The sequence below is a fragment of the Aristolochia californica genome, unplaced genomic scaffold (assembly GCF_029961685.1).
Source record: "Aristolochia californica isolate CCGP_79_NKW_82.1479 unplaced genomic scaffold, dmAriCali1.0.hap1 SCAF_2, whole genome shotgun sequence".
Taxonomy (NCBI): domain Eukaryota; kingdom Viridiplantae; phylum Streptophyta; class Magnoliopsida; order Piperales; family Aristolochiaceae; genus Aristolochia; species Aristolochia californica.
Window position 1 is genome coordinate 7,969,371 of NW_027181881.1, and position 25,399 is coordinate 7,994,769.

General features: G+C 38.2%; 1 protein-coding gene across 1 annotated transcript; it reads right to left on the reverse strand.

The window, feature by feature from the left end:
- Positions 1 to 7,547: 7,547 nt before the first annotated feature.
- On the reverse strand, positions 7,548 to 24,226 carry LOC137955967 (protein LEO1 homolog). Its single transcript, XM_068803214.1, has 12 exons — positions 24,034 to 24,226; positions 23,035 to 23,378; positions 19,689 to 19,830; positions 19,325 to 19,510; positions 18,434 to 18,610; positions 17,783 to 17,914; positions 16,666 to 16,845; positions 16,021 to 16,152; positions 10,169 to 10,276; positions 9,791 to 10,033; positions 8,447 to 8,608; positions 7,548 to 8,199 (listed from the first exon to the last, which is right to left on the reverse strand). Exons 1-11 carry the CDS (start codon positions 24,187 to 24,189, stop codon positions 8,474 to 8,476), a joined length of 1,935 nt encoding a protein of 644 aa, XP_068659315.1. The 5' UTR covers positions 24,190 to 24,226; the 3' UTR covers positions 7,548 to 8,199; positions 8,447 to 8,473.
- Between the last annotated feature and the right edge of the window lie 1,173 nt (positions 24,227 to 25,399).

The window sequence follows — 25,399 nt, forward strand, 5'->3', positions numbered from 1 at the left end:
GATTGTCAGACAACAGGCTTACTCTACTATTTTCTCTTAATTGTGATGTGACCAGGATTTTATTGTTATTTGTTGCTTCTTTGTTCTATTGAAGTAATTGCTTATGGGTCACATTGGTTCAGGTGGAGTAACAATGAGTGTATTTGGATTGATAATATGCTATTTTTTACACAGGTTTTTAAATTGTGCAGGATCTCATATGATTTTCAGATATTTTACGATACTAAGTGTTAGTCATATGCTAATGAGGAGTAAATTTTCTTCAGTTTTCTTTTTATATTATTGATTTAGATGAATTTTGTGGGTAAAATCCATGCAAACCCTCACGAGACATAACTCGTCCACTACTGCAAAGTAGGGGTTTAACGGCTTGTTGCATGCGCTAAATACAATCGTGCTCCCTACGAAAGTGGCATTTTGTTTTCCTAGGCTTAATTTTGGTTCGATTGTTGTTTTGCTAGAGACTAGCAAAGATTTAGGTTTGGGGGTGTGATAGATGCCATATTTTGACTTGAGAACTAGGTTAATTATAATAGAATAATCTTTATAATTGTGTTATAGGTGGTTATTTATCGGTTTTCAAATGAAACGTGCATTTATTGAATTTGGCATTAATCACTGTCTATATTCCATATTTTTCTCTCCTGAATTATATTTCATTGTTTTTAGGGTTTATTTATTCCTGAAATGCTTTTTATGGATTCAATTATGGAATTTCAGGAGAATTTTGGTGGAGAAGGAGATATTTACCAAAATGCCCTTAATGAAATGGAGGTGATTTTTTAGGGGAAATCGTATTAAAAGGGAGGGGGAGCATCGACTGAAGAGAAAGGGAGCGTTGACCGAAACAGAGCACCGTGGACCGAAACAGGGGAAAACCCGAGAGGATTTTGCCACCGTCGTTCGCCGCGCCACCGTCGTCCATCGCCGTCCGACAACCGAGAACAGACCCGAGGAGAGCTCGAGAGAGTCTCCGTCGTGGCGAGTTCGACAGTGCCAGTTTTTATTCGCTAGGCCGAGAGGTGACCCTAGAGGGCTCCTCCGGTGCCAATTCCGCATTCTGACTATCCTTTGGTGTCGATTACCTATTTCCGACCATTCCCGGAACTACTCCGACTCCGACCGAGACTCGAGAGAGCCTTTTAGAGGACTTTAGCTCTGTTTCGTTCTTTGCCAGTCGTCACCTCTGTCTGTCGGCTTCTATCCTTCTTCGCCGGCGTCATCTCTACCTCCGGCCACTCGCTCTTGCTACCCGAAGCCATCAATTTCCGGAAATTGCAGCACCCGTGAGAACGAGTCTGTTGCCCGATCGAGAGGAAGGAGAAGGGGAGTAATTCATCATTTTGAAATTTAATTTTTCTATAGTTTGAACTTAGGTTTGAATGTTTATTAAATGTGATTTGATAATTAATGTTTATTGAATATTTGTCTTCCGGATATTTGATTAAATTAGCTAGTTAGGGTAGGATTATAATTTAGGTTGGATTTTGGTATTTTAATCCGATTTCTGTCTTTCACTCTATGCGCCTGAGAGGGGCTAGATGCAAGGATTGAGAAATCGGATCCGTGGTCACGTGGCACTCGAGAGAGGCACGAATCACCGTAAAATCCAGAGTTGACATTTCCTGTTGTGCAAGTAGTTAACCAGATGATTGCTTGATAATTTAGGATATAATTAGTGTTTAGTTCAGATTAATTCATCATATTTGGTTAGGCTAGTTGACTGAAGAATACACAAAATTCAGTCCTCCCTGTGGATATGACCCTCGCTTCCCGCTAAATGACATGAACGATTCGTACGCTTGCGAAGTATAAAAACCGATGTAATTAAATTTTACATCACACGCCCACAACTGATATGACGTGCCCAAATATGCCACCTCAGATGTACCCATAGAACATTTTGATTTATTCAAAACCAAATGATGAGAGCATAGAATGGTAAATACCTGCTGGAGGTGGTGGAGATGTTCTTCCCAATTTTTGTTGTAGACCAGAATGGCATAAAAAAAGACTAACACATAGTTGCGCAGAAGTGATGAAAATACCTCATTCATGAGGGCCTAAAAGGTGGAGGGTGCATTGGAGAGACCGAAGGGCATGACGAGGAACTCGAAATGACCGTGATGTGTATGGAACATAATCTTCTCCACATTTGCCGGTTGAACTCTTATTTGATGATAGCCCGATTTCAAATCTAATTTGGTAAAAATTGTAGCACTATGTAACTCATCCAGCAACTCGTCCACGATTGGAATGAGGAACTTGTTTTTAATTGTTTGCAAGTTGAGTTGCCTATAGTCGACACATCCATGATTTATCCTTTTTACGTACTAGTAACACTAGTGAGGAAAAAGGAGATCGGCTGGGCTGGATCACGCCTTGAGCGAGCATATGCATGCACTGTCGTTCTATTTCATCTTTCTGTATATGCGAGTAACGATAAGGTCGCACCACTACTGGATCAGTTCCCAACTTTAAACGAATGAGGTGATCGCAGTGACGCACTGGTGGTAGACCCGTAGGGTCATTAAATAAATCCGCAAATGTTGTAAGTAAAGGAGCTAACTAACCATCACCATTGTGCTGAAGCTGTAAAGTGTGAAGTGCGTTAGGGACCTGTGCCACAATACCTTGCAATGTAATCTAACCCTGTGGTGCTGTAAAGGTCATAGTTCGAGCCTGAAAGTCCCATAATATAGGTCCTAATAACTGAAGCCATTTGACCCCGAGCACCAAATCAAATCCAGCCAAGGGAATGACTAGTAAATTTGCCTAAAAGGAATGTCCCTTAATGGTGAAAGGGGTGTTTGCACATAAACCCACACTTGCAATTTTAGCCCCATTGGCCACTGAAACCGAGAGTCCCATTTGCTGTTGAATTTCCAATCCCAATTGTTGCGCGGCTGGTTCACTGATAAAATTATATGTGCTGCTCGAATCAACTAAAGCAAGTAGCATGAGATGATGTAACTGGCCTTTACCTGCATGGCATGGAGGGAGAACTCTGGTTCTTGCTGTACCTCTTCAACAAATTCATTTTCAGGAAGCTCTTCTGAATCTTCTTCCAACAGTTCAATACTGAATAAGCGTTTACAGGTATGTCCTGGAAGGAATTGTTCGTCACAATTAAAACATAGGCCTTTGGCCTTTCTAGCTTCCATGTCCTGTTTAGTCAAAATTTTGCGTGGCATAGTGTGTGGAGGCACACTGGTAGACTGATTTGCTTGGTTAGGGGCAGAGGACCCAAAACGTGGACCAAATGCAGTACCCTGTGTTCTGTTGTTCCAAAATGGTTTTCGATGTAAAGACTCTTTTAGAACTCTCTGTTTGTGTTCCATAGCTCTGGCATAATTCATTGCTGAGTCCAAATCTGTCGGACCAAGTAATTCCACTTCCAATCTAACCGCCTCTGTCAATCCAGCATTAAAAATCTGAACATGTAGGTGAGGAGGAACAAATTCACTAGCTCGGGCCAACCTTTCTTGGAACGTTTTTTGGTAAACTTCTAAGGTGCCTGTCTGTTTATAGTTGATCAATTCCCCACTGGGTTGCTGCTAGCTGGAGGTCCAAACCTCAATTGGCAAGCATGTTTAAAGTGCAGCCAATCCTGAGTGGAATGGACATTTCAGTAGTGATGGAACCACATGAGTGCTTCATTGAGCAGGTGGTAGGCGGCCAAAGTAACCTTGTCCATTTCCACCGTTTGTTGATGATAAAAGAATTATTCACATTTCGTGAACCATAGTAAGGGATCTTTAGAGCCATCATATGTAGGAAAGTTAAGTTTAAATTACCTTGGAACCGTGGATGGTCCTTGTGCGTGAGTAGCCATGGGAACCAGTGGTTGGTGCAGGGTGGATTTGGTGGTGACGTGAATTGTTGTTGATGTACTGATTGTTGTTGAAAATTGGTGGTTGGTGGTGGCGTTGGTGCTTGAAGTGCAGCAAGTTGCCGGATGACTGTTTGGAGAGATGATTCTAGCATATGTAATGTATTATTGATGTGAGAAATTTCAGTACCTTGAAGAGTGGATCGTTGTTGAAGTTATAAAAGTACTTGACGTATGTCCTCTGGAGAAGAGGAATCACCGAGGGTGGACCTGTCTGCTACCACGTTGTTAGGATCCTCAAGAGCCATGGATCTTGTCACCCTCCTCTCTTCTCTTCCTTCCATTACCTTGCTTGACGTTGAGATGGAATGAGGGAATGATGGAGATTGATTTTCGGAAAGGAGAATTGGGGAAAACGGGAGAGAGAGCTTGAAGGAGCTCTTGACCTATTTATCTAATTTACTCTAGCTAAAGTAGACTCAATTCATATCTCTCATTACCCTAGCCCTCCCCTTAAATAGGGTTGAGGACGTCCAAAACACTAAAGACCCCTTGGGTCAATGCTTCAAACCAATAAATGCTAAACCAACCCAAACCAAAGACAAAACCAAACCAAAAATAATTACATGGAAATTGAAAAACACATTCATTAATTCCTATGCCTGTTGGTAACTCATGATGCTATAGAATCCATAACACTCCCCTCTTTTTACAATCAAGGACGGAGTCTCCACTCCCTTCCTAGACTGAAATAGGGGGACAAGCAATGACTCCTTCCCTAGTTTCCTCTTTGTACAATAGAAAGATACCATGTAGAAATGAAATATGAGGAGGGTTTTAGGAAAAATAGGGAAGGCCTCTCCTAACATTTTCATAATGTCTAGTAACAATTCACCATGCATTTGTGTCGACATTAAGGGTGGCCCATTCTATTCCGAGTTTCACTTTTGATAGGTGGCTTGTTAACCCTCTAAAGTCCCAAAGAGGGAAGCCAGTGTTTGACATAAAAATAAAAGTTTTTTTTATAGGAACAAGAAAAAGACAAACTAGTTGGAACTTATGATTAAACTTTTGTAAGAAGAGACACACCAAAACAAAAACAAGTTCTAAATCACTTGTATATAAGCATAGGAATAACAAAAGTACTTTAGGCCTCTAACCATAAAAATTATTGATCTATAAGACTCCCTAAATTTATCCTAAGCGTCATGCATGATAGAAGGGGCGGAGAAGGCCCCAATTAGAGCAAGAAGAATGGGGACCTTTCCCACCTCCCTCTATCTATTATAGAAGAGCAGTGGTGTTGATCGAGCGTTGACTCCCTTTTTATTTTGATGATAACAAAACTTAATTGATCTAACAATTGTAATTCAAACATTTTAGATGCATTTCCTTCAAGAGATACAAAAGTCAAAGGTCTATGAAAATAATGAACATAAGCTTCTCAAAGACCTCGAACTACACAGTAGTGTCAAAGTGTTCTTGAAGAAACACCCTAAAAATAAAAATCAAAGCATTGAAGACTAGAAAACAAATCACAAAACTCAATCTATGTAGGAGAGTAGCCTCAAACCTTCAAAACTTGAGGTACAATGAATTTTTTTGGAGTTTTAGGTCATATTTACGTTTCTATATATTTTCCCAAAGCATTCACACATTTCAAACATGTTGGAGTCTCTTAGGATGACTTATATTCTTAGTTTAGAAATCCACTTAGTGAACTAGCACTGAGAAGATTGATCAACATTTGCCAATGATAATCAACCAGAAGTGCACATGCCAAAAATAAAAAGAATGATTGATCAACCAGAATATGGCTAAACTGTGCTATAAAACATGACAGATCATTTTCAATGGACTAGTCAATCATTGTTGTCCAGACAATGTAAAATCATGTTGATTGATCAATCAACCTCAAGACATTAATCGATCATACAAAACTATGTCAACCAAAGACATAAAGCATTATCAAACATAGCAAAGTCAGTGATCGGTCATACTTGCTAATCTCTTAGAGAGATTGTTTTGTAATCATGTGTTTGGGCATACACGTGGCTTGAAACTCCAAGCTAATAGAGTTGATATTAGTGGAATTTTTCAAGCACAGGTTTTTGGGTAGTGAATACCAATAGGAAAACATCAATAACAAGATATTTGGTGCTATTTGTGGTGTGGGAATTTTTTATTTACTTCAATTCTTGCACACTTAAGTTCCATTTTGTAAGAACCCAACTCCAACCGATATCTCCACCCCTTAACTTTGTCCCTACCCCCCACCACCACCCTGCAATGGGCATGGTTTTTCAGCCCTATCTTACATTACAACTTAGTCCGTCTCACAAGGGGTTGAATTTAATCATGTATATACCTTGCCTTACATTGTAGTTTATAAATAATCACATAAAATTTTAAAAAAATAAAAATAAAAATTTAAAAATTAACTAAATATTCAAGAATATATATCCGAAAAATCCATAAGGTAAGGAGGGCAAAACTTGTCCTTACATTGAGCCCCTACAGATTTTTGGACTTAACCCCATTGTTGTCGTACTAGCTACCCCTCCCCACATTTAGTAGGGTGGGTTCCTCCTTCCTCACCATGATTGATTTTCATCATTCCAAGGACTTGTTTGGATGTCTCTTTACAAATTCGACACTATGATTAAGATCTAGTAGATAAAGTATGATCATTTTATTAGTAAGAGTTAATAACCCCTTAAGATATAGAGTAAAATAAAAAAATTACTTTTATTTATATATTAAATCAATATTATTTACATTATTCAAAATAATCATTAAATCATAAACAAATTTTAGTTTCCAACCTCAAGAGTAAACAACTTCCATATAGGTGGCACTTTTCAAATTTGACCTTATGATTAAGATCCAACCAATAAGTATGTCATGTCATTAGTAAGAGTAAATAAAACTGCAAGGCATTGAGTAAAATAAAATTATAACTTTTATATTATATTTTAAATTAATTAATATTTTTATTATAAATATCCTTTAAAATTATCATTGGCATAGGCATGATGGAATAACAAAATTTAATTACTCTCCTCCCTAGAAAATGACAAAATTAAGACCTCCCTGGTTAATTTTTTTTAAAAATAAAAAATACCCTTTCAATCTTGATTTTATTAATTTAAATTTTCATTAGAATAAGAGATGGAAGGCGAGGAGCCATATCCTTCCCTCACACCCTGCATACATGAAGAAGAAGGGAGGGTTAGTGCTCTCATCTCCCTTTGAATAAGGAGACAACTAGACTTCCACCTCTTTTATTTTGAAATGAGAGGAAGGGGTAGGCCCTGCCTCTTGCGAGGAAATCTACTTTGTATAGGGAATTTCATCCTGTGATGAATGGTTTACCAATCCAATTAATAAGAGGATATAGGAAAATAGAGTTTTAATGTGATTGCTAATTAACAAACGAATGTGGTCTAGTTGGCTGGTCTGATAAGAATGGCAGCAACTAGGTAAACAGAATCTAACAACAAGAAGGCCATTTTGGTAGCATCATAAGACTATAGATACAACTTGAAAACCAAAAGGTAAAAAGTACTTGTACAGTGTAGTTCAAGGCTACGCCATCTTGAACAACTTCTACTTGAGATTCTAAAAAAAAAAAAAAAAAAAAAACTAGCCAATGAAGAAAAGAATAAAGAATGGAAAAGCTCACCTAATCTCAGTATGTATTCCATATGTTTCTTTTCAGGTAAAAAATAAAATAAGCAGCTGTGTTGAAGGCAATTGAGTACAGAAAAATTGCTCTTGGAGGTGCTTTGAGATCCTCTATCAGGATTAATAAGAGTCATTAGATTCAATACAGATCAGTTTGATCCAATTTACAAAGAATAAAAACAATCTCAAGTAAATAGTGAATGAGGCCAGCATTCTTTTCTGCAGCATCCATGCATTTAAATTGCTTCATTGTGTGAGATGGTTGATTACCCTTTTTCCCGGTAGACAACATAATAGAGATAGTCAAGCCTTTTTTTCTTTTGCAGTTTCTGTTCACTGATTAAGGAGCATCCAGCCATTGGTCATTCTATAAGGTACAGAATGATATAGACATGTTCACTTCTGAAGATTACAAAGCCATGTCGTTTTTGGTTGTTTTGGACACTGCCCTTCAAGCATACGAATAGATTATAATCAAGCCAATTCCAATATCTAAAATCAATTGCACACACTCCGGGGCAGCTGGAGCCCTTCAGTAGTTGATCGGAAGAATAGTTGTGTTGTGTTGTGATCTACTCTGTCAGATGCGTATACAATTTTTGCTTGATAATGGTATTCCAGCCAATGGTATGTCCTTCCAAACCATTACTCAGCATCCCAATCCTACCTATTTGATTGATCTAAATAGACCATTTGAGAGCAAAAGTGATTACTAAATTTAGAGAAATATTTTTCAAGCTAATCTTTTTCAGGGTTCATAGGTAAATAAATGAGTTCAGCATCAAATGCTACTAATAGCACCAATCATCTAACAATTATGGTATTGAACCACAGACTAGTAGCACTGACCAGAGGAAATGCCTATATCAGTTTCAGTTTGTCGAATAATCTCAGAACATGTTGAATTTCAGAAGGAAGGATTCTAACCTGTACAAAAATTTCTAGCACAGATGGTCAATCCTCGTCACTGTCATAAACAACTGCCATGCGGCGACGAGTTGCAGATTTTCTTGGTGCAGAGTCGGGATCAGACTCACGCTCTTTGCGCTTGAGAACCCTCCCGGATGCCTTGTTTCTTCGCCTTGGGACCTGCAGCCAATCAAATTCACATTGTCTAAACATATTTTGGGAAATTAATGTCAGTGATATTAGTTAGTTTCCCATTTTGAAGACACATGAAATTAATGTCCATGTCGCATAAATGTCCTGTGGATATTAGTTTCCCATTCTGAAGGTACAAGTGTAAGTTCAACGGCAATGAAGACAGTCTGGCACATCTAATCCAAACTTGCAGACATTAAGACAATTAATGAATTTTGAGAGACTGCACACCCTGCACATAAAGGCTGAATTTGATTCGTAGGACTCGATTTGTACGACGCAATCTATCAGAAACACAGTATCTTGAACAAACTTTACTTTTTCTTTGCCTTTTTTCCATTTTTTTCTTTGAAGACATTATCTTGACATGCTTTGGACAGTACATCTAGCAATGTCAAATTATGTGTTAAAGGGTATTATGGTCATTTTACTATGTACAATTACCTCTCATAGTTGAGGAGATTCTAATGTGTAGGATTAAATTAATCTAGTTTCCAGCACGATACAGTGTGTCATTATGGAGTTAAAAGTAGTGTTTAGAGAAGGGCATTTTGGTCTCTTATTGTAATATTGCTTATGTGACTTACTATAATGTTCATAGAAGGGCATTTTGGTCTCTTATTGTAATATTGCTTATGTGACTTATTATAATGTTTATAGAAGGGCATTTTGGTCTCTTATTGTAATATTGCTTATGTGACTTGTCAAAGAGGTGCCTTAGGAGTGTAGGAGTGCAGCTTGTTATGCAGATCTCTCCCTCATGTGCTCTCCTTTCCTTCTCTTCTCACCTCCACACATCAATCCCTAAATTCTACAAACAATTTAAAGACACTAGAGATATTTTGATATAGGGTTTTCAGACATATGAGTGAGAAGCTTAGCTCAACTTTATTGATCATATCTCATGGAGATATTGTATGATCATCAAACATCTGAAAATTCCCCATTCTTCACAGAACGACATCAAGACTTGGTCCTAGAATTTCTACCAGAACTGTTAGTTTAAAAACAATCAGCCAAGTAATTATCTACAGAAGGGCTACACATCAAAATGTAGACTAACAAACTGAATAATTCCCAGAGTGAATATTTTTCTGATAATTCCTGTTAAAAAGATGGCCAACCGTTTGAAATCTCCCATTCAACAATCTATTCAATGTTTGTTCATACCTCATCTTCTTTATCCCATGATGCACCATTTGCACCTGTCTCTTCCACTTCCTCTTCTTCTTCAACTTCTTCTTCAATCTCTGGCTCATCTGACCTTTTACCTACTGGTGATTGTTCACCTTCACCACCAGTACTTTCATACTCGGATTCCTCCCTCTCACTCTCAGAATACTCTACTGGACGCCGGGATGGATGACTAGCTTGCACAGATGGCTTGCATCGAACATCTTCCATTACTCGAGACTGGCAAGAACAAGTAGAATAACATGTCAGGAACAGAAGGGGAAACTAAAATTAGTAAATAAAGAAATCTTAAATGCAAAAGCTCAAAAAGAGAAAACTGCGGCAGATTTTGTATAGGAGAGATTCTTTTCTCACCTTTTTAGCATTGAGGATACGCCGCTCAGCCTGTACTTCTAAATCTTCTTCAAAGCGACGACGAGCTGCTGAATGACGAGATTCATAAGGATCCTCACGCTCATCATCCTGAAAGACAATAAAGCAATCAATTCCAAATGCTTCTCTTTTTCTTTTTTTATTAGTGTGCCATCATGCTATTCACCGTGTACATCATTTTATGAGACATCTCCAATCCCTTGTTGTAAGGGGTGTGTCTCCCTAGTTTGTTTGTTTGTTCTCTTTGTTTAATAAATTATCACTTCAAAAAAATATATATATTTTATGCACCATCTTGATATTCATCCTGTACATTATTTTCATGAGGTTTGTCTCCTTAACTGCCAAAACTGGAAAAAAGGGCAAGCTTTAAAATAGAAATACACAAGAAATAGTTTAAATAACTAATCCTAACAGTAGAAACAATTCCTTTTACCATGTTATTTCTAGCCTATTATTTATTAGACTGTATCCATTACTTTCTCCAAAAAATGTAAACAAAAATGAATAATTAAAAAAGGGTCCCAACTCTACCCCCTCTAATGGTTGTACAACATGGAAACTAGGTTTAATTCAGTTTTCTACTGACCCAAGCTAACATGCAAACTTAGAAGAGTCTAAACCAAGTCACAGAACATGAAAATATATCATAGGAATACATGAAATAATAGTTGGATTGAAAAACCAATTTAAAAAATTAAACATATTTTCTAGTATAAAAAAGAGAAATGAAGTATAAAGAGATCTCCTAGAGAAATATAAAAATGCCAGTACACTGTAATATTAAAAGCAAGCCTCTACACCTTCTTTGTTAAAAGAAAGCTGGAATACATAACCTATCATCTCAAAGTTACACGATGGAATGCCGATATGTATTCTCAACATATTGGATGAAATTTATGTTTTCTTTTTCAAGAGAAACTTTTGAAGATATAAATAAGAATGGCTCAATTGAAGAGAGAATCCTTCATCAGTTTTCAACTTTGTGCAATTTATAGTATTGTTCAGAAAAAAACGAGTAAAAGTTGTAAGTAACAAATTTTAATATTCCACTGGTTCTGCATCTCTTGTACGTGGTACTCATACCTCATACCTCATAAGTTATCACTTGAAGAAGATGAACGAAACATCCATGGGACATTAGTATCAGTCATTCTAAAGACGCAACATAAATCATAAATCATAAATCAAAAGAAGCATTCAGTGTCATACTTCTCAAGTCATGAGAATACAACTCGTTAGAACACAAGTCACTAAAAGAAAATGTAAAATACAAGTTTCAGGAAAGTATAAAGACGAAGAGACACTTCACCAATCTTTTTGTACATGCTTGGATCAGCTTAGTTTCATGTAAATTACTTAAGTCTTTCACTTGATCTGAGTTAATTCTATTGAGTACAACTGAGTCAAAGCAAGTTCAAAATTTATTGCCTACACTCTTGATGCAGAAAAGGGAGGCAAGTGGAGTGACCTCCTCCATTTCCTTATCCTCTTCTCTCTGGAAAGAGGCCCTGTCTCCCTTCTTCCTCCAGAGAGAAGAGAGGAGAAGAGGACATGGAAGGGAGGCAGGTCCTTTTTAGTCAACTTATTTTTCAAAAAAGCTAAAATTGTGTTTTGAGTAATTTACATGTATGTTTGTCCTTTCAACATATAAAAAAGAGGGGGGGATGATGAATATGAAAAAAAGTTTGAAATCAAGGTGTATTTGATGGTATTTAAGAGAAGTGAGTATAATTCTGAAATTCTTCAAGAGGGTAAATGAACCATAAATTTCTTTGAATGTTGATTATGCACACAATACAATCCGTATCCCTGGTAAGACTTGAATCCACATTAACCGTAAATATTCTCTTTAACAAAGCTGAGAAAGAGATTTAGTCCCTGCAGTCAATTAAAATTTTAGAAAAATATTAACGAACAGCAAAATCCAGCATCAAGCCTTTATTAGATCATTAGTTCTACTCTATAGCAGTTGTAGTTCGTGTAGAAGTGGCAGAAACAACCAACTTTCTTTTATTTTTATAAAAAATTATTCAGGCTCCTTCAGTTATCATCATTGTTGAAACAGCTCAATGATCTCTTGCAAAGCTGTGTTCTGGTGATGGCAACATGAGAAAACTGGCGTCAAAAGGAAATTTCACTGGGAGAGAGAACAGTAGAAAACCAAATCAAACCCCAATGTTCTTTCCATGGACAGTTTTGTTACATTTACTAGCTGCCTTTGGTAGAGGAAAAAACAGCACGTTCTCAGTTTTGCTGACAGAGGTAGGGGAAGGACTTCATCAAAAGTGAGTAGCAGACATGTGATATTGGATATTGAGGAGGTTGGTGCTAGGTGGATGGATTGTCGGTGCAGCTCTCAAGTGAAAATGCATTGAAAGCTTTTGCGGAAATTGCAGGGACTCTAGTAGAGATTGACTCAGAATGCCAAAGGGTGAGGCATCTTGATCAGGAGACAATTAAGATTGTTCCCAACTCAAGATTCAATAAACTTAATGTAACTACTGGACATTTAAGGTTGACCCCATTGTGTCTCCGGATCTTGCAAATAGTGATTGGCGCTACCTCCATGGAGCTTCACATTGGTAGCAAGACACCAGAAAAAGGAAAAGGTATCACCCATGATCAAATTTAGTCAGATTATTGAGTCGACCAAGGTGAAGACTTGGAAATGACACATGAGAGCTGCACAATCCAAGGAATGGCATGTGTTGGGAGGACGGGTAAATTGACACATAACATATTGCACAGAGGGAACTTCATTCAAACAGGGCCTAGTTGGACACTTGACGTGGGAAAGTCTAGAGACATAGTTGAGCCATGATGGTGGGGCTTGGTGATGATTGGGTAAGTGAATTGCCCCAAGAGAATGATACGATAATGGGGTGATGATTCCCTTTGCTACCAATGACCAATCACCCCTTGAGCAATTTATTTTTTTGGCAGGATGATGATGATCCACAAAGAATGATGCAATAATGGGTGTGCCTACCAAAGATTGATGATATTAATCATTATACACAGAATTAGTGGAAGACGCCAATTATGTGGACATCGTTGAGAGAGAGAGCTTGGAGAGCCAAAATGCAGAAGCAGGCCCAAGCGTTGCTGAAAATATATATATTAGAGGCAGATGCAACAATCCACCAAACCCACCAGCCCAACATCAATTCGGCTCGCTAAGAATGATGCATGGTATCCTGGATGGCATAAGCGTACCAAACTTACACCATTCTTTATGACATCTAAGGAACATGCCAGAGAAATGATTAAATGACTGAACCTTGATGTCGGTCGTCATTCGCCACAGAGAGTAACCCTCAGGCAGACCTCCTCAATTTTCTTCCAATGCTCTATTTGAAGGCCTAACAGCTTCCCCACTTCAAATCATTGACACCAGAAAGGACCTACTGGAGGAAACTATTTTGGTGTTAGATTAAGCAGTTAGCAACAGATTTAAGGGTGGACTATAATGAGATAAGGCATGTGGGCATCAAATACAGTAGGGATTTGGCAGAATGTCAAGTGCAAAGCCAAGCCACTCTTTTCAATAATAATTTTCTATCAGGGTTTGGAAGATCTGGCTAAGTGGGCTGTGGTGTGTGAGATAATTTCAAAGTGTAGTCCTCAGGTCATACTTTTGTAGGAGACAAAAATTTGCTCTATGACTGTGAACATCTTAAGGGCATTCTGAACTGGAGAAATAGGGGCTGGGAAGCTATTCCACAAAATTGGGTGAATTCCCACTCAGTAAATTTCAGAAACAAAGATGGCAGTGGTGTTTAGTCCTTCAGTGGTTGTGCAAAGAAATGTTTTTTGGGAGGAGATAAGCAATTACCTTCAAACTTGGATTCCCTAAGGCTCATTGATGGGGATACCAACACCAATAGGTCTGCCACAAGAAATCAATAGGATCCAGCAGAACTACCACAACCATGACGAAATTCACTGCCTTTATTGATGATTTTGGCCTTGAGGAGCTCTCCTTAGGAGTAGTCCAGTTTACCTGGACTACTAATCAAAACACCTCCATCTTCACAAAGCTTGACATGTTTCTGGCTGACCAGTTATTTGTTGACACCGCTAGCAACAAATGGAGTCCAACCTTGTTCCACTTTGACGTGGCTAGGATGCAAGAACCTGCTTTTATTGAACAATTGAAGACTTGGTGGAATGGCACCCACAGGCCTGATTCCCCTATTGGATTGTTCTCTCTAAAGCTTAAAGGTCTGAAATTGAATTATAGAACTCCTCCTACCAAACCAGTAGCCTTAACTGTCTCCCAGGCAAAGTGCCTACCGGGCCAGATGGCTTTAAGAAGAGAAATAGGAGTTGAGTTTGGATTCCTGGATGAAACAGGTTGCATTTTTCTTCTACAAATAAGATCTTTGAGAGCAGCATGTTTGTGCGGGAGTAGGAATACCTATGCTGTTTGAGGAAATGAGAATCATTTTGGCAAGGGGTAGAGAAAACAAGCCAGGAGATTAAGAATTGGCAATTTCATATCCCATTGATTCAGCAAAAGACTTGATTGCTTCCTAGACAACTCTATGGTAATTTTGTGGTTTCTCCATTGGCACTTCCTTCCGTCTGACTGGGTAGAATCGGGGGTTTGGGTTGATTCACATTTAATGTTGGGGTGGGGGGGTTGGGATCTGTCCTGCCATGTAATGGTCTGAGCTGCATAAACCTGAAAATTCATCATACAGATGTCCAAGTTTCCATGGAGGCTTGCTTTGTTTGGCGACCCAGCTTATAACAAAGGCAAAATCACACTGAACAATCTGGGTAGTAGTAAAGGAAGGGGGCAGCAGTCTGAGACCAGTGAAGAGGGCTAAACTCTAGGCTACAATAGAGTCAGTTGTGCCTGAAGGGCCAGAGTAGACAGTCATCACTGGCCCTAAGAAATCCCCCAACTCGACCAGGGTTTCCTTTGGAACTTCCGTTAAACTTAAGTTTAAGTCAGCCATTTGGAGGGGGGTTCCAAGGGGTTACATGAGAGTGGGGTCGGGTGCTATGGTTTGCAACCAACACCCAGTTTCTTCTAACCACAGAACTTGGGATTGGGAGTAAAGCACCAAAAGCATGGCCCCACTGGAGGATAGAGTGAAGGGAAGCTTCAATGACCCCCCCGGGAGTCTTCTTTTTCCTTCAGTTGGCGGGATCTCAGAGCTCTTTTCTGGAGCAGATAGTATCTGTATGCATCCAAGCCAAAACGACAATTCCATTAGTTTCTTGGATGTGGGATCTATTTGAATCTATCTTGATCTTGGCTCTGTCCAGTCTCCAGCGATGTTTTGTGTGTTCCTTTCATTCAACTACTTCACCCATGTGCTTGCAAATTTCAGTGAAGACTTCTTCTCACAACATGTTCTCTGGGATAACAGTATTGGATATCCATTCTTCTCCACCTCTTTGAGAAGTGATGGGGTTCCAAGAACCCACTTCCACATAAACATCACCCATTGCAACCTTTCCAGCAATGAGAATCCTTTTGACCGAGGATTCTAAGGCTGTCATTTCATGGGATAAAGGTATCACCAGCTACCCTTGGAGATTTGACCAGCAGTTTACATGCATAGTTGATATTGCTAATTCGCTCACCATTGAGTGGGCTCATGTTGATTCGTTAAGCCAAGAACGCTGCAGACCAGCTTACTTAGGACTGACACAATTTACAAGACATTGTTACGAATCCATCATGTAATTTTGTAGTAGGTTTTCCACCCTCTTTTTCTATAAAACTTCCATCTTTTAAAAAAAAATAATGATAAACATATACATAAGAAGAAGAAAAAGATGATTCAAAAAGGCAAAAATAAAGAGAAGTGTACCTCTTCCAGTGCATCTTCTAAAAATCCTGGAGAAAGTTGACATCCTCTTTCTACAGGCAAAGCATATTTCCGGTTAACTTTCACTCGTTTACGATGAAGAAGATCACTAGCTCTGATAGATTGACCCAAAGCCTGTAAAAGATATCAATTTAAAACTATGAAAAATTCAAAGGCTTTCAGGTTCAGCATGAAAGACATAACCATCAAGAAATAAGCATGCCGAAAATTCTTGGTACATAATACATTGCTTAAATTGAAGACATCTCCATCAAGTATTATGACAGAAAATTTGACAATAGAACTACTTTCTTGAGGACTTCACAGGGGAAAGTGTACACCAGATGGTTTGATTTTTAGTACAGATCATGATGCTTTAAATTTTTATGGCTACTATAGTCATTGTTGTACTGGCTAAACAAGCAAGAAGGAACCATTTTGTAACACTGAACCATTGGTATTGAAAAGTGAAGACTGAAAAAAGCCTTGTTCAGAAGGGTCCTATTTGCCCTGAAAGTTGCTCCTAAGAAGAACATTAAAGAAAAAAAAAATTGCTGAAGCTATTTACTCAGAAGTTATCAAAGAAAACTGGAAGAAAAAAAAAACAAATGTAGAGTAACTGAAAGGAAATAGTAACTATTTTCTTACCTTTTCTTTCTCTTCCTTATCCTTCTCAGGATCAATGTCAGTGATGCAGTTCTTCACTTTGTAAACTTTCTTATGCCGTGAATCAACAAGAGCAGTCAAACGTCGATGAGACTTCGAAGATAAAGATGAAGGCATAAACCTCATTTTCCTTAAAAGTCTACCTTGGGATTGTAGGATTCCCTGCAGTAATTTGTGTTGGGATTTCAAATATAGACAAAAATTTCTGTAACATAGAAGATTCAGTTGCTCAATACTCTGCAAGATGTTATAAAATAAACAAAATCAACTAAAAACAGGTTCAGGGTGGTCAAGGTCCATAACAGGAGAATTCAAAAGCTAGTACCCCGGATAATACGGCTTCTTATGCAGTGGGCCTTATCTCTAGTTGGTTGCATACCAAAAAGGAATTTGCCTCTCTATCGAGTGTTTCCCTTCGAGAAAATTAGAGCTTGATCGCTCATATTGCGGGACCTCACATGACTCTGGTTATGGCTACTTGGGATCCTCCCCCAAGTGACTGCATCGAACTCAATTTTGATGGCAGTGCTTTAGGTAGTCCTGGGCCGGCAGGAGCAGGTGGCGTTTTCAAAGATAGTTGTGAGTTTTTATTCTCTCCTATGCTGAGCAGTGGGCATCGCCGACTCAAACTCTACCGAAGTGAGTTCTCTTCTATTTGGCTTTCAAATCTTCAAGGACCATCTCCATGAGAAGCTGCTTATTGAAGGAGACTTCAAGGTTGTTATCAGCTGGTGCTCACAAGAAACTCCCCCCTCTCCTCCTTTCCCCTTGGCATTACTGGCTTATCACTGATTATATTGTTGACATTATGTCCTCAATTCATTGAAATTGGAATCTCATTCCTAGATCAACCAATTCTTTGGCTGATAAATTGGCTAAATTCAGAACCTCTTAGCAATCTCTCATTGTTTGGGAAGGCTTCCCCCCTTGTAATCTGCTTGTTTGAGGTTTTGTTTTAATAAAATTCAGCATCATTTCAAAACAAAACAAAAAGGTCCATAACGGAAGGGAAATAGAACTTGATGATAGCAAAAGCAAAAAAGCTAAAACCAAAACTATCAACAAAGGAAAAATATGTCAAAATTTGTGAGAGCTGCACCTTGCCATGGCGAAGAAAAAGGTGTGTCTGATCATGCTGAGCCCCTTGCACAGATATGTCAAGAACTTCATTTCCAATCAGCAACTGTAAACTGCTATCTGACCATCTCACAAAGCGTGCATTGCTTTCATACTGCATATTGATTTATGTCACCATTTCTAGAAGAAACACTGATATTTTTTTAACTTTAATTTAAACATTTCTTTTAACTTGTGAGTTTGAAAATTACAGATATAATAACAAACAAGGATAAACAAATATTTTCTGGCACTTAATATCTGAAAGTTCAAAATAAAATATATATTTATATAGAAAGAAACAAAATGAGCTAAAAAAGAGCTAAAGAATTTGATCTTAAATCAGACATAAATGTCCAACAAACTACACATGTGCTAGGGAGTAAGATTTGAAACAACAAAACCAGATAGCTACACAGTTTTGAAACTACTTAAATTAGGACTTAAAATTAATCTAGAGTATAATATTTCCTTTGTTCAATAAGCGACAAGATATTATTCAAAAGCCACATATAACAACTGAGTGAAGGCCCAAACTGTTACCACCGCTGGCATATTGCAACTTAAAAATATTAATATGTGACCATACCATATTATTTCAAAGCAACACCAGTCTAAAAAATTGCACACTTACAGATATTGGGCCATCACGGTTCCTAACGCTTCTCCATCGTACAATGTTATCTTCCAACCGAATGCGCTTGTTGGCTCCAGATTCATCTGTCACAAACACCTCTTCTTCCACATATGTCTTGGGATCAAAAGGTTTGGGATCAATGCCCATGATATTAGAAACTTTGATCATGTTCATCTGCAAGATAGGAGAACCACAAGCCCATTTAACTGATTAGCAAGAATTAACAAGGTGTAACTGGAGATGATGAAATCAAATTCAACAATATTGCTAACATCAACAAAATTTACATAAAAATGAAGTTGCCAAGTTGGTAAACATCCAATAAGGAAACCATGAAAACATTCTTGGATTAAGTGTCAGTATGCATGGCAAGCACCTAGTTCAAAAGACTTTGGTGGTTCAGGTGTAATGAAAACCTTTCCATTATAATAATTTATTATTATTTTGAAATTGCCTTAACATTATATTTTGCTAGCCCATATTCCTCCCACCAACTTTCTCTCTTCCTTTGCTTCGGCTTCTCTCTTTTGGAGCCTATCAGTATCTCTGATACTTTCATTTAAATAAACATAACATTCGTGTAAGCCATGCTCATGGGAAGAAACATGGTTTATACCATCCAGTTGAAGAGGACATGGAGCCATAGCCATTCATCACCTCTTTCAGATATGAAAGATTCTTGACATTAAGTAAGATCAAGTTTAAACTGTTGCTGAACATTAAATACAAGTGCATAAGAATAAATACGCAGGATTTAAGATTTCAATTTCTCATAGTGGTCTTGGAGATTTAAAATATCACTCAACATTAAATGACAATTCAGAAGCATGACAACCTAGACTAGAAAAGTAATGAAAACCAAACCAAGAAAGAGAACATGTAGGAAACCTTATCTGGTTGACCAGGTGGAGGACGTAATGGAATCTCCAAATCTAATGGAGGACCCACAGGTTTCACTTTCTGTATTTGATCAATTTTATCCTCTTCTGATGCATATTGTGCATCTTCATTGGGCACCATATCTTCTGGTCTCAGATCTTTTTCATAGCTTTCTTCCTCTTCCGCGAGGGATCTCTACAGCAAGGGAAGAGCTAAACTTTCAATTTAACTTAAAAAGAGTAAAATTTTATCATAAAAAATGCCCAAAAGCAGTCAAAACAATAGAGAACTGCAGACTTTTTAATTATGATAAACAATATTAAAATCATGAAAAAAAGCACATAATAAAACTTGGTCCGCATCTAGCACTCACATGGGAATCCTGGTCATGATTATTTTGAGCCATATAATCAGCTTGGTCATCCTCATCAGAGTTGCCAAACACATCTCGAATTTCTGCTGTTGAGTGTGAAACATTGAGTGGATCTTTGTCCTCTTCCTCGCTTAATGAATTTCTGGAAAGGATGATGTTTCTCAGTCCTTGAGCATTAAAAGTTTGGAAATACAGTTCCAAACAATACAACCCAAATCATGCTCAAAAGAATTAAAGAATAGAGATGGTCAAATTTTTTTTTGATGAAGTAATAGTAAACTTTGTCAAAGAACCCATAAATAGAGATGGTCACATTGGAGAAGCTTATTATGTTTAAGTAAAATGGCACTTGCCCTTTTGATCTAGGATGATTTGTTTCAGTTTCATTTGGGTTGTTCCTCTTCTTGTATTTTTTTTGAGTTATATGCATTTTCCTGGCCTTCTTGTATTCTTGTATTCATGTTTTCTTCTCTCTTTAATGCAATTCTCTCTTTCTTGTATTCTTGTATTCATATTTTCTTAATACAAAATGGACTCAAGGGTCTTTTGCATATCCTTCGCAGTGTCGCAATTGATAACTTGATTATTGACATAAGGTTGCATAAAATTTAACAACCAGGTTTGAACTTGATGAACCTCTGCTTCCCAATCTTCACTTATGTGATCAGGAGGATCCTCTCTTATATACTTACTTTTCCTTTTTGCAATAAAAATTTCTTGACTATTGAAGACCAATTCAGGTAACTTTCCCCATTAGGCTTAACAGAGGTGATCTAAACATAATCCTTGTTTTTTTGTAGACTCAATGTTTCTAGTAGGAGTAATAACCTCTCTAGAAGTTCTCAAAAAAAAAAAAAAAAATCTCCAAAATCTTGCTATAATGATTCTTACTTACAGTCACAAGAGCAACAACAATACTGAGCCAAAACACCTTGTGACCTTCCAGATTAAATAAAATGTGTGCGCAAATACCTGTGGACCCCACACTTCAAAAAATTCACTTAGGGTTTACAAAAAAACATTTATGATACTCAACAATCCACTTGCAGTAACAATTGCAGAAATTGAGGAAGAAATAACATCAAAATGAAAATTTCTAGAGGGGAACATAGCAGTTGTTCCTTTGCAGCCCAACGCTCTAGAAGTTACCAAAGGCTTAACAAAGGAAACCCGGTTGCACTCTTCATCGCCCACTCCTTCTCGTCACGCAGTTGTTCCTCTGCAGCCCAACACTAAACTTAGCCGGATTCCATTTCCCCTTCCAAACGAACGCTCACACAAGCTGGTCGCCGAGCTTCAATCAAAGCTCCATCAATACGATGACGAAACTTGGCAACAGATGATGAGTTTGGCTCAAATTATGGGGGTAGTATACAACGGCTACTTGCCGTGTGATGACAATTCTACAGGAATCCAAACCAACGCTCACACAAGCCGTATGGGATTTGGTGACTACTGGAGGTTTTGGATGAAATGATAGAGAAATGAGAGAAACGAAGAAGAGAGAAGAAAATAGGGCTGCGTGAAAGCTTACTTGATGGGGGAAAGATTGACCCCCCATCCTCTTTTATTACTCACTTAAGTTGGTATACTAAAAGTCTAAATCGTCCTAACATGAGGACTTATATATAAGTGATTAAAACACCCTTTGAACGACATAACAACCACACTACAGAACTACTAATTTGGCCCCTTTTGTCTACAAAATTACAAGCTTACCTACATAAGAAATTACTTAAACACTTCTGATTTGTAACAAAAGACTTACCGATTGGCTGATAAATTGGCAAAATTCGAAACTTCCCAGCAATCTCTCATTGTTTGGGAAGGCTTCCCTCCTTTGTAAATTGCTCTTTTGAGCTTTTGTCTTAATAAAAATCAGAATCATTTAAAAAAACAAAAGACTTACCAAAATAAGTAGCATCACCAAAATAGAACTTTCCTAGGATTAAACCTCCCTATTACAATTGAATTTCGATTTACTAAATTGAAAACCAATTGCAGGAAAACAATTACAGCAACTCTCCTAGATAGAAACTTCCAACAATGGACTTACTTTGGAACTTTCCTAAATTGACAAATAATAAAGGAAACAACTAATCAAACACTTTCCTAAATAAAACTCTCCTAGTTAGGATTTTAGACAAACTAGGAAACTCTTTAAAGTAGAAACATGCTGACTTTCCCTACATAGAGTAGTTTCCTAAAACAATAACTCTCCAAAAATAGAAACATCAGAAGTTCTGTCTTCTCCTTTCCTTTTTTTCTTTCTTTTTTTATATATCTTCAATTTTTTTGCATAACTTCCTTCTTCCACAAGTGATCTATTTGCTACATCATTCTCCAGAGTTGGATCAGAATTACATAACCACATGCCTAACTGCAAGATCATTTAGGCTATATTGTTAGGGTGTATTCTGCTCCCTTTGGTTTTTTTATTCCACTGAAGCAGAACTTTGTGCCCTCCCATGTGGTATTCAAGTTTTTAAGCAGTGGTTTTCTTGCCCCGTGGTCATTGGTGGTTATTTCTTAGTTTTCTTCAGGTTCAAGACCTCCATGGTGTCTTTTGCACATCTTTGAAGAGATTAAGGCTCTTTCTTCTCCTCTAAAAATCTCTTGAATCATACAGTGTGCAGTGAAATGCTATTGCAGATTCATTGGCTCATCAAAGAGACTCCTTGGTTGCTCTTCAAAAAGGGGATATTTTTCCATTTAACATTCACTGATTGTATTGCAATTTATGATTTTAGCATGATATTTTTTTTTAATTGAATCTGAGCATGATCTTTCAGCTTGGTTCCTTTTGTATCTTCTAGCATAACCACTTGTATTTCTTTTCTTTTCTTTTCTGTTCTTCATCTATGAAATTCTAACTGTTCTCGAAAGTGAAAAACCCAAAAACAATCAATCCAACAAACATGCAGCTTCCTATAATTTCTCTAGTGTTAGAAACATGATTTGAATTACTTCCACTATGAACTGATTTGTGTGATAAAGTAAATCGATTTTTGAAAGCTAATATACAATATGAACTGAAATATATTTGTATATACTTAAGATTGCCATCGGAACTTAAAAACAGATATTATTGCAGATGTAGAAGAAGAAGAAGAAGAAGAATTAACATGTCCAGAAACTGTTTCATAGGAGAAGCACATGAGCAATCATTCAACTTTTATCTGTAGATGTCTATGATGATGCACGAAACAAATTACTGGAGTTCCCAGGGACACTTTGTGAAAGCTTTCCTCAATAAATAAAAGAACTCTTAGTGCATTTAAGGTTACATTATTATTATTCAGAAAAAAGGTCAGGTTACAATATTATTTAGCTTAAAAATGGTTACCTGAGTCTTCTAGCCTGATCCACCTCCTCATCTTCATTTTCAGCATAATGGTTCTCATCAGATCTCTCTGAAATGCTAGCAATAACTTCTCTTCTCCTGCTTGTTACCCCTCTTTGGCCATACTCATCTGGTTCATCACTGTCCTCTTCATCTTTTCCACCAGTCTCCATCATCTGATCACTCATATCTCTCTTTGGTGAAATTTGAATCCTCTCCCTTTCACTCTCTCCTCCATCAGGGTCTATATCCTGCAAGTCCCACTCACTTTCTACTTCTGTCTCCCCTTGTCCCTCAACTTCAGCTTGACCTACACCATCAAACTCTGCCTCCCCTTCTCCTTCATCCTATAAGGTATTTTAAAATCATAAATAAGCAAGTTCTACAAGCTGTTTAAAGGCAAATCATGATTATGCAAGTAGAACAAGCTGTTTAGAGATAAACATAGTACAGAAGAAAAGGGGGAAAAAAGGTATTTAGGACTCTAAGTCAATAAGTTACAAGTTTCCTGGATGAAGAGGTTTCTTCCACCTATTTCACAGAAAGTACCTCATCTCACATGAAAACCAATAATATGAATGAAGAAACCATTACATTATAGAATTCGAAATAACAGGCAATGTTTCCAGTCCTTTATATGTAATGGGTCGAGGCCGAAGTAAAGGTAGAAAATGCATATTGCGCACAAAAGCCCGTGGGTAGAATGAACCCCGAGCAACATTAGGGGAACTATTTTGACGGTAACTTATTTCTTGGCAGACGCACAATGTGATTCAGATATCAATTCATCAATTTAAACGCAAGCGGCTATATCTGATCCAAACATCAAACCCTTTGAAGACAAAAAAAAAAAAAAAAAAAGGATCCCGCTTTCGGTTATCATGCGAGGAACGAAAAAATAAGCATGAGCTCGACCAAAGATTTCTCATCATAAAATTGGTCATTTAAAGAAGATGAAAAAAAAAACTCCTTCGTATTATATGATGGAACGGCAAATCATACCGAGCGGTACTCAGGGCGTCTGTTGACTTCTCTCTCAGACTCGATTTCTTCTTCCTCGTCTTCTTCTTCGGATTGGTCTCCGAAGAGATTCTGCATCAACTGGTGCCTCTTCTCCTCTCTCATGCCTACTTTCCCTCTCGCTCCCAGATTTCTCATCCGAGTCGAGCAGCTTTTCTTCGAGCTTGAGATTGCAAGGACACTACAGAAGGGCCAAAGCGTCAACACTCGTCCGCTTTATGCTCACCACGTAGGAGGCAGCTGTACAAGGCGTATCGCCAACAGAATGTCTAAATATAGCAAAACCTTTTCGCGATTCAAAATATGTAACGCATGGCTCCGACTACCGAGTCCGTCCTTTCATGTCGTCCGACTCCCACCCACTGACCCGCTTCAAACCGAGCCGCAAATAGTTCCAACTTGGCTCGGCCCGGCCCGGTTCAAATCAATTTAGGGGGGGTTAGTTAACTTGAAGGACGAGATGATCTTCAACCGCATAACGCCCTTCAACACTTAAAGTCGTTAGTAGAGCGCAGATGAAGCTTCATCTCGATGCAGGAGATGAAGGGGTCCTTCATCTCCACGGTTTAATTTCGATCATGTGGAAGAAGGCCCTTTTTTATCTTCTTTGAATTAAAGGACGGGTGACGCTCGCATTTTCCCCTCTCTCTCCTCGCATTTCCCCATCGCGCGTCGTCATTTATCAGTTTTTCTTCCTCTCTCCCGCACTCCCTTCCCTCTCTCGTCTCCCTGCGCCCCCGACGTCGATCTCGTCCTTCGTCTCCGGCCACCATCTCAGTTCCCTCTCGTCTCCGGCCTCATCTCTCGGTCTTCTCTCGGCCTCGGCCTCTCTCTCGCACCCCTTCTCTCGTCTCCGTGACTCCCTCTCTTCTCTCGGACTCGCTCTCTCTCACATCTCTTTCTCTATTCCCTCCCGACCTCCCTTTTTTCTCTGTCTTTTCCCTCTCTTCTCCCTTTCGGCCTCCCACTCCCTTCTCTCTCTGGCTAGTCTCCTTTCCCCCGAAAATACCTTCCGATTTTCGTTCGATTTCCCCATTTCCATTTCGATTTTCTTCGTTTTTGGACATTTGGGCATCGATTGCTTAATATCTACTTCGATTAGCCATCGATTTCACTCTTCGGCTTCGGATTTCCCCAAATTTCAGAAGGTATGCCTAAACCCTAATTTTTTTTCATTAAATTAGTGTTTTATTTGATTTAAATTTATTTTTAGTGCGTAATTGGGGGTTATTTGTGCATTATTTTGGGATTTAGGGTTACGGTTTATAGTCTAAATTCTTGATTCGTGTATGGATTATTTTTAGGGTTTGCTGCTCAGTATTTAAGGGTCCAGTAATTAGGGTTTAGG